The sequence below is a fragment of the Hippoglossus hippoglossus genome, chromosome 21 (genome assembly GCF_009819705.1).
Source record: "Hippoglossus hippoglossus isolate fHipHip1 chromosome 21, fHipHip1.pri, whole genome shotgun sequence".
Classification (NCBI taxonomy): domain Eukaryota; kingdom Metazoa; phylum Chordata; class Actinopteri; order Pleuronectiformes; family Pleuronectidae; genus Hippoglossus; species Hippoglossus hippoglossus.
The window spans coordinates 15,187,327-15,197,560 of record NC_047171.1 but is presented as its reverse complement, the minus strand read 5'-3'; the positions used below and the strand labels follow the sequence as shown (position 1 = coordinate 15,197,560).

Genomic DNA, 10,234 nt, shown 5'->3' with positions numbered 1-10,234 from the left:
AATCAATGTGAGTAATTTGCAACGCATGACAGTATTGTTGTTTGGCCATTTGAAGTGATAGGATGGAAATATAATTGCTACTTCCCGTCATGGATGTATAAACGACCTCAGAATACCTCCTGTCTTCCTGGCTGCTGTGCCCCTCTGTCTGCTGCTGTCTTTGTATACATATACAGTCTACGGTCGCAGTGAGTACGCCACACGGTGGCGCAGGGCTTGCTGGGAAATGTAGTTTTTGGTGAAATGGAAAATTCCAAGATAACCGTCCAGAGGAGCGAGTGGAAATTTACTCGGTCTCCCTCCCCCTGTAATATGCAGAGACGTGTCTGCCTTGCAGGATGTTTTGTTGGAAGTCAACCATGTTATTCTCATCTGACTGCAGAGTCAGCTGACAGTCTTTATGTCAATGTTAGGTTATCACTGTTATTATCATAACTGTTCTATTCTATCCAACAATATAACTTGTTATTGATGCATTTAGTAATTGGTATGCCAGGTTATTCTATTATATATTATAATTATAATTATTATTATTGGTAGTAGTGGCACTACAGTATTTCAACTGAACTTGATGGCTTCCATTGATAAAAAAACATGCGTAAAGATAAATAGCTGCTGCAATATCGTTCATCAAACATTGCACACCACATGCACATGTTAAGCATGTTGTAATATTTAGGTGGGGGTCTCAGCATTTGCATGTATATTCACTTCATTTAAATATATTTCAGGGACCCATTCTGCATGTTTCCCCCCATGATTGAGGTTGGGAGCATTTACCCCTATATTGAATAGAAAATGACTATTACAACTATTATTATTAATAGAGAGTGACATAGTTAACCCTGAGAAAAAGCATGACCTCACACAATCAATACTTGCATTGTGGTGGTTAGTTTCCTCCTGTTGCTCTAAATCTTCAAGAATTCTAAAATGACAACTACTTCCTCTCAATCACTACCTCAATGCTTTCCAGCGAACAACTCCATCTGTGCCAGATCACTCGCAAAACGAAAACATGTGTTGTTGCAAAAGTTAAGTTTGCATAACTTAAGCATCTCTTATGGGCATTATTATTATTGGCATGCGGTATTAAATTCCATTGAAGTGGGAGAAAGCAAACGTTTAAAAACCCTTAAGTATTCAGAGAGGCATCAGGCTCTTATAGGAAGTTTCTAGATTATTCCAGTTTACAAACTTGATCCTATAAAAGCTGATTAAGAAGTTACACTTCTAATCAGTCTGAGCTGGGTGTTTGTGGAAGTTTCTATGATTTGCATGATTACAGCAATGTTATTTAGAGACGCATTGATATGTATGTGTGATTGCATGCAAATATTAGGAATGTGTTTTGGGTTTGATGCTGTAAAGGCTCAAACCTGTTGTAATTTAAAGTGTAATTTATTTGTTGTTTTAAGTTTTAAAAACTGTGCTCTTCCGCAGTTTAAACGAGGCTATGCAAAGTGTGTGTGTTCAATGGCTACTGGTTTCCTCTTTGTAACACGGTTACTTAAAATGCACATGTTCTAAGTATCCTGTAGTGTATATAAACATGGTCCGGGATAAATAGCTGGGCTAAACTGTAGTAGACGTTTTTCTGCACACAAACAAGTCGGGGTGGGCTCCGCGTGTGGGGCGTGGGGCTGAAGCGGCGCCTATAAGGAGCGGAGGAGGCAGCGGTTGTTACAAGGATCCAGACAGAGGAGCGAGACGCAGCTGCCGCCGGCTCATCAACACACACACACTGACCGGGAGCAGTGAGGGTCTAACGGGGAAGCAGCAGAGAGACAGTCCGAGGAGTGTAGGGGAGACGAACGGGAACCTTCAGGAGAACAGAGCCCACTTCGCATTCTACCGCTTCTCCTTCCACATCTCCGCCGCGGGGCGTGGAGCGGAGCGCGTAGCATCTGTGACGCCGCTGCTAATGTTAGCCAGCAAGGTACACGTTCTCACGGTGGTTTGTTTGTGTTAGGAACACCGGAGCCCGGTGACTCGGGGAGTGTGTGGTGACCCCCTGAGCTCCGGCTTTTATTATTTATAAAAAACAATGGTGTTATTTGACATTTGTGAGCGTCAGACCGTGTGGAGCCATTTTCAGTCAAGCGTCATCGCTTATCACCTGAACGTCTCCACGGACTCCGGGCTGCATCTTCACACGGGTACAGAATGCGCCACGACACCTGGGCTACCGCCACAGATCACACGCTCCTGTTGCGTTGTATGAGCCCGTGTGGTGCATGTAACGCATTTAGCTCCTTGAAGGTGAGTGGCTCCGGATGAATGAGAGGCTGTTCTAGAAGTTTCCTCCAGCTCCAATGGGTACGTGTGCGGACTGTACGCGCTGTGGCGTCGCATCCCCGCATTTTTCACAGAGGCAGCCTCAAGCTCTCAGCCCCCGCTGCCCTCTTTAATTAAAGCGCCATTGTTCTTCTGTACCACCTTTACTCTGCCCTGCCACTGCTCCATCATGGCGTCTGCTGGCCTCACCTGCAACCTTGAGTCAGTGGCGGATGTAGGGTTTTTCAAGATCAGGGGGAGGGGGGGCGGGGCACAATTTACAAAGAGGGGCCAATTATTTGTCCGACATCCACTCACGATTCCTGATTCAGTAAGGTGCACATTCATACGGTGGCATAGAGAGCTCAGCGCACTGCAAAGTAAGAAAACCATGCACAGAGAAAAAATACGTGCAAATTAAGAATACAACTATTCAACGACTCATGCGTCGCAAAAAGTTACAACAGATGCAAATACAGAAACATGCCGCAAATTGGGAAAACGACAAAGTAAATGTTTCCAGGGGACCCAAAAGAGTGCTGAACCTGGCTGTAGTTCAATGCTGCCAGGTTCATCACTTTTTTGGATCCCCTGGAAACATTTACTTTGTCGTTTTCCCAATTTGCGGCATGTTTCTGTACAGCAGTAGATGGCGGTAATGCACCTCGACGTTGGCTACCACTCGCCAATACATCGAACAAAGAAGAAGAAACTGTCTAACAGCATTTTTATACCTGAAAGTTCGGACAATGATGCGAACCAAGTTTCATGTCTGTTACAATGTAAACACTTGATCCAATTACTTTTTTTACATTGCAATTTAGGGAGTGGACATAATAATTTGTATGACATGTGTTTGTTATCATCACCTATGTGGGTGATGGTTTGTAGATGGGCATGTGTCTGATGTCGGTGTGTTGTCAATTTGACTATTATATTTGCCAACTTTTTTAAATGAAGTGCATAGAAAAAAAGCATACTTTCCAGAAAATGGACAAACCGGTTCACGTTGCTAATTTCGTTGCCAGTGTAATATCATTATGGTATTACTTTTCATCTGAAGTTGGTAAACTTAAATTAGGGTGCGATTGTTAACTCCATTGGACTCTTACTCCTTTGTTTTCCTCTGCTTCATGTGTTTCACTGTTGTTCTGCCTCAGCATTTCATTTGACTTTTGAAAACCCTGCAACCGATGCTCACGTGACACTTTCTTAAGGCAGAGCTCCAGTTTCATCACCAGCTTCTGTTGCAGGAAGGGCTACAAAAAAAATGCCTGTTTTTAATCAATTCAATAATAATTTGGCAGCAGTGTGGGAGAGTGCTCTTTAAGTACATGCTGGCATATCGAGATGGTAGTGATTATGTTTAAATCCCTCATTATATAACTTTGCAAATAAAATTATATTATTCTATGGGACGACATTGCTGTATTTTCAGAGCCAGGGAATCTTGGCCAGTGTGTGAACACAGAGTTGTTGACATTGACGAAGAGATGGTAAAAATGAAAACAAAGACTCCTTTTATAGAGAAAGTTGGTTATGTATAAAGCCTGGTTGTGAAGATGGAAGGAGTGGGGTTATTTGCTGCCACGCATGGCAGACTTAAACCTCAAGAGAGGCCAGACATCCAAGTGTGTGTTTGTGTGTCATTAACACAAACCAGATGTACTCACACATCACCATATACATCAGCGGTAACTGACATAGGGATGCACATTTGATCCATCACTATTTTCTCCAAGTATCTGTTTAATTTGAATTACTCAGCAGATGTTAAATACAGCTTAATGCAAGTTAGTGTTTTCCTTTCCAGCCTGAGGTCACATGTGTCTTTCTTCATTTCCAAGCAAGATTTAGGTTTATATTTGTTAGCGTCAATGTAACCGAATTAGCTGTGTGTATGACGGATGGTATTGTAAAATGTTTAATTTGTCATGGTAATTCTGTGGGATTGGCTAATGTCCTGTTGGCTTGTGCGTTCCCTCTGTTCTGTGTTTATTCATGGCCTGAAAACCATAAAATGAAATCATGTGCCAGCTCAGATTGGCCATTTTAAGCATTTTCCCGAAAAAAATGAATGCTTGAGACTATGCAGGCATGTTTTGTAATTTTGCAAGATTTTCAAAATGTTACTAGTGAGCCCACTTATTGAGCAATAGGGACTGCATAGTATTTTGGCTAGAGGCTGTTCATCCTTGCCTTTTTCTTTCTTGCATGACTTAATGCTTTCTTTGAAGTTTATACAGTGGCACAGTTCTTTTGTGTTTTAAAAAATATTTACGCAGAGAATGATAGGCAGGCTAAACCCGAAGACTGGAAAAATACTGCAGTTGCAAAACCAACTTTTTTGATTAGCATCAGCAGTCTTGTAAATATAATCTTGGTTTGGTTTATAAAGTGATAATTCTGATAATTTTGTGTTATGGATTGTGACACGATGCTTGAGTTCAATAACTCCTGTTTTCAGAGGGTTGTTGTGAACTTGTTGGCTGTTTTCCCTCTAAAATCAAGGCTCTAATGAGGTGTTTTTCTTTGTCTTTGCTGTCTTGCAGGAATGTTAAGTCTAGGTTTTTCTAGACCAGAGGCCTACAACATCTTCCTCTAAATCTAGAACGACCTCAGTGCCGGTGGATAACCCCATCCGAAGCACACCTAGTGAATTTGATCTGACAGTGGATTACGACAGTCTCCATCCAGACAGCAAACCAAAGCAGAGCATTTCCATTGCTCCATTTTTATTATTCAAATCCATAACTTTTATCATTTATATTCCTTTTTGTAAGGATTCCATTAGCTGTGAGCTGTACTTTCTCGACGTACTGTATATATTTTTTTAAGTAATCTATAAAAATGGCTCCTGGAATGGAAGCAGCGGACATTGCTGTGGTAGCACTGTATTTTGTCCTGGTGATGGCCATCGGGTTTTTTGCCATGTGGAAAGCAAATCGCAGCACAGTGAGTGGCTACTTCCTGGCTGGACGCTCCATGTCATGGATAGTGATAGGTGCATCGCTCTTTGTGAGTAACATTGGCAGTGAACACTTCATAGGACTGGCTGGATCAGGAGCAGCAAGTGGATTTGCTGTTGGAGCATGGGAATTTAATGCACTTCTACTTCTGCAGCTGCTTGGTTGGGTGTTCGTCCCTGTGTACATCCACTCAGGAGTCTACACCATGCCCCAGTACCTGTCGAAACGCTATGGTGGCCACAGACTAAAGGTTTACTTTGCTTTCTTGTCTATTATGCTGTACATTTTTACCAGGCTGTCTGTGGACCTGTATGCTGGAGCTCTTTTCATTCAGGAGTCCCTGGGGTGGAACCTTTACCTGTCTATCTTCCTGCTCATCAGTATGACGGCATTACTCACCGTCACTGGGGGACTGGTGGCAGTACTGTACACGGATGTCCTTCAGGCAGTGTTGATGATTGGTGGAGCCTTAACCTTAACCATCATCAGCCTAATCAAAGTGGGTGGGCTTGAGGGTGTTAGATCTAAGTACATGCAAGCAGTTCCAAATGTTACTGCTATATTAGCTAGTGGAAACTTCACATATTATCCTTCCTGTCGCATTGAGCCTAAACCAAACTCGCTTTACATACTTCGAGGTCCTCTGGATGAAGATATCCCTTGGCCAGGCTTTCTTCTTGGCCAGACCCCTGCGTCTATATGGTACTGGTGTGCAGACCAGGTCATAGTCCAGAGAGTACTAGCAGCAAAGAACATTGCTCATGCAAAGTGCTCCACACTCATGGCTGGTTTTCTCAAAATCCTTCCCATGTTTGTCATTGTCATTCCAGGAATGATCTCCCGTATCCTGTTTCCAGATGAAATTGCTTGCATAGGGCCAGAGCACTGCATGTCTGTGTGTGGTTCTGAGGCTGGCTGCTCTAACATTGCGTACCCACGCCTGGTCATGGCTGTGATGCCTGTGGGACTCAGGGGTCTGATGATGGCGGTCATGATAGCCGCCCTGATGAGTGATCTTGACTCAATCTTCAACAGTTCAAGCACCATCTTCACCCTGGACATTTACCAAACTGTTCGGAAGAAGGCTTCGCAGCGCGAGCTGCTGATTGTTGGCCACATGTTTGTTGTGTTCATGGTTGCCATCAGCATTGCTTGGGTCCCTGTTATTATTGAAATGCAAGGTGGACAGACATATCTGTACATCCAGGAAGTTGCTGGCTACCTGACTCCACCAATCGCTGCCCTCTTCCTGCTTGGTGTGTTCTGGAAACGGTGTAATGAGACAGGTGCATTCTGCGGGGGCATGACAGGTTTTACACTAGGTACCACACGGCTGATCTTAGCTTTTATCTACCGCCAGCCTCGCTGTGACCAGCCAGATAATAGGCCTGCCTTCATCATCCATGTTCACTACATGTATTTTGCGGCTGGGCTGTTCTGGATTTCAGGGCTGGTCGCAGTGGTGGTCAGCCTCTGTACCGCCCCACCAGATGAGGAGCGGGTTCGCACCACCACAGTCTGGGGGCTCCGTAATGTTGAAATGGTTCTTGCAAAGGATAGAGAGGAAATGTACACGCTGACTGACCAGAGCCATCCTAACCTTCTCAAAGAACTGCCCCCAGATGTCAGAAAGGAGAGATGTTTGGATGGGGCAGATATTAAACTCCTGGTCCCATCCACTGACCATGACCCAGCAACACCTAGTACAGAAACCTCCCCTGCAACCACCCCTGCAGAACGATTTGGTAATAGCAGGATGGAGATGATCAGAGCAGACGACAGCTGCCATGGGAATGGGGAGAATAGCAGGTGTACACGTTTACTGGACTGGATTTTCTCACATAAGGATGTGGCTCAGCCAAAAGACTCGCAGGAGGATCCAATACTCATTGCAAAGATGCTGTACGAGTCCCCTAGAGTCAAGCTTCTCCTCAACATGGGTCTTTTATGCGTCTGTTCTGTGGGTATCTTCATGTTTGTATATTTTTCACTGTAGCTGAACCTGGCACTAAACTAAGGGGGACTGGTGTGGGTGCTTTTTATGAAGCTGAAAGGCGTGTGGGTGCTTTGGGTGCTTTTAACAAACTGTCTGTAATATTTACAGTTGTCTTTTGTAGTTCTCTAACAGGGATCATAGCTTATTCTAATCATTTTTTTAAATGATTAAAGCTTCTATTTACTTCTTTATGACTATGAAGCTTGTTTGGCACTGCTGTGTCCATTTTGTACAGTGCTTAGTGTTAATCCTTTAGAATATCTACTGGGATTTTTAGAATCGTAGTAATCCAAGTGAATTTTAACATTTGCCTTATTTGACATATGCACTTGTCTTTTTGGATGGTAGAAAAAATTTTAATGTGTGATTTTAAATGTTTTTCATTTTTGTTGATTGAGTGTAAGCTTAGTTGCTGGTGGAGCATACATGTCTGTAGTAACTGAAGAAACTTTTAGGTTGTAGGACTTAAAAGTTTTGTACACTAAGATTATTACAACAGTTATATTATTAGAATTTCAAGTATGTCATTACTATTTAGTTTTCCTGGATTGTCATTTCAAGTTTGGCAACTTAACAGATGTCCAAGTGTTTTTTCTTTCTACAAAGTATTCTATCCAAGTTTCTCCCTTTTTATAAGGGGATCATTCTGAAATTTATAAAATAATAGTTAATATTAATTGCAAAGAAGTTTTGCTTCTCTGCTGGTGTTGCATATATTTGTTTACGGTGATTGATTATATTCACTAGTTTGAATTATCCTCCTTGAGGTTTTGCATCAAAAATAATTTTGCCCAGTTTACAGTTAGCACCTTGTATTTCACATGTACATATTTTGATGCACATAAAATGGTGGGGATACACAGAAGTGCAGAAATTGTTACCTGTTTTTTAAAGATTTTTAGCTAAACTAATTATTGTGTGGTACTTATTCATTGTCATTGGCTGTTACTTGTATGTTTCGTCACTGATTGCGAAACTCCAGTCATATCTGGAGCTGTACCGGTATTTCTTAATGGTTCAAATTTTTGGTTTGTATGGTTTTTGTACTACTGTGTGTTTTGTGTTTTTTTGTTTTTATCTAGTTCTATTCTCTTTATAAGAAAAAAATTCCAATGTTCATGATTCTGTATCAATTTACATTTTATGTATATCTCATTTCATGTTTCACATCGTTGAAGAGTGTGTCAAGGCTGTTGCATTGTGTCCAATATTATACATGGCTCATTAGATTGCTGACAGTAGACTTGTCTTCTGTAGTAATCTGTTTTAAATATAAGGTGCGTCAATGTACCTTTAGTGCATCTCTTATACACCTCCTACCAAATGTGTCTTAGTGTGCAAAGTTTAAGTGAAAAACCCCCCACACAAAATAAGTTTTACGTCTTGAAATTGTTTGTGCAGTGAAAACCACATTTCTTTAAAGACATGTAGTAAATCAGCTTTGTCATATAGTTAAGTACATTTCCAACAATGATGCAAAGCAGACATTGCATTTCAGCTAATAGGATGAGCACATTACTGCATGAGTAAACTCATGACATTTTCAAGGGTTATTCAACCAGGTGAATATAATTACTTGACGTCCGGATTGTGCTCATCCTTTCCAGAGTGGAAGGTGACCAGATCTGAAAAACACTTAGCACAAGAAGAAAATAGAAGGGTAAATAATGTTGTGTTTAGTAATTTAAGAAGAGTATTAAATGACCTCAGTCCGAAAAATTTGGTTCATAATGTGACCTGCATAAATGATGCATAACATATGGACGATTGATAAGTAGTGAATGCTGTATGGGAATGAGCTTTAAAAAACATTTCTTTTTTCTTTCTTTCTTTCTGAGTGAATATACATTGTTATTTTTATGGACTTTATTTTTAGAGACTGAAAATAAAGTTTCTGTGGAGACAAAAAAGACAAAGGTGTTGTCATTCTTTCTGTTGTGACACTGTTTTACTTTCTCATCAAACTGGCTAACATAAAGTCAGTTTGGTGTAACGCAAGTTTTCTTTTTCATGTCATTATTATTTCCTGTAAATTCAGGTGATTTGTTGACTTGCAAGGAATTAAAAAATATTGCAAAACCAGAAACATTCTTTATTGATCATGTGATTATCAGCTGGATCCAAGTTGTCAGAAATCAAAGCATTTGTTTTAAGGAAATAGTTGAACTATTTAAATTTAGACCAGATAAAACATTGACATTTGTGGAATGTGGTTACGTTGTTATTGACATTCACTTTACAACTTCTGAATAACCACATTGTTCGTCAAGTGACATTTTGCAACTTGCTTCGGTATGAAGTCATTAAAAGGTTGTTTTCAAAACTCTAAGGAATTTCTTCTGGGTTTGGATAGTAACAAATTTACCCTCCTATTCGTTTTTTTGTCTTTATATTTTGGGGCTTTCTGTTACTACTTGCCAGGATTATATAAAACCCCAGCAAGGCTTTATTAATCTGATCAGAGCATGGATTGGGTGATTCCAGGATTCTTTACACAAGATTCAACCAATCAAAAAGCCAGGATCAGTGCCACAAATCTCCACTTCTTACCAGTTTTTCTTACCATGTATTAAACTCACTCAAACTTAACTTTTCATAACACAGTAAGGGGAGATTGTAATTGGCTGCATACAACTTTCAACAAAGCAATGTATTTCACAGGGTTGGATTTTTAAGAGTGACAAAATCAACACTGCAGAATAAATCTCTTTTACTCAGAGGTTGGCATTTAGAGGCCGTGATCCGTGTTTTCATTTGGCCAGTGACTCATATCACTCATGTCCTCTGACTCTCAATAGCAACAAGTTAAAATGTAGCACGCACACTCTAATAGGGGAGTGTGTGAGTCACAGCGTGGGAATAAACTGGGAAAATTACCTGAAGGTTTGGAGCAGGTGTCTTCAGCGAAGCATGTAAATAAGTAACTTTGTAGTTTGCTAAATGGAAAGCTTCAGTTTATAGTCACCTGAAAGCCCGACCTTCAGTTGTTCAC

The 10,234-nt window shown here is 41.0% G+C and overlaps 1 protein-coding gene across 1 annotated transcript; it reads left to right on the top strand.

Moving 5' to 3' along the window:
• The first annotated feature begins 1,669 nt into the window (after positions 1-1,669).
• On the top strand, positions 1,670-9,152 carry slc5a3b (solute carrier family 5 member 3b). The gene is made up of 2 exons (XM_034574238.1): positions 1,670-1,939; positions 4,830-9,152. Exon 2 carries the CDS (start codon positions 5,128-5,130, stop codon positions 7,240-7,242), a length of 2,115 nt encoding a protein of 704 aa, XP_034430129.1. The 5' UTR covers positions 1,670-1,939; positions 4,830-5,127; the 3' UTR covers positions 7,243-9,152.
• Positions 9,153-10,234: the final 1,082 nt, after the last annotated feature.

Excerpts from the sequence above, each read along its gene's own strand:
- slc5a3b (XM_034574238.1), top strand. The coding sequence starts at position 5,128 with ATGGCTCCTGGAATGGAAGCAGCGGACATTGCTGTGGTAGCACTGTAT.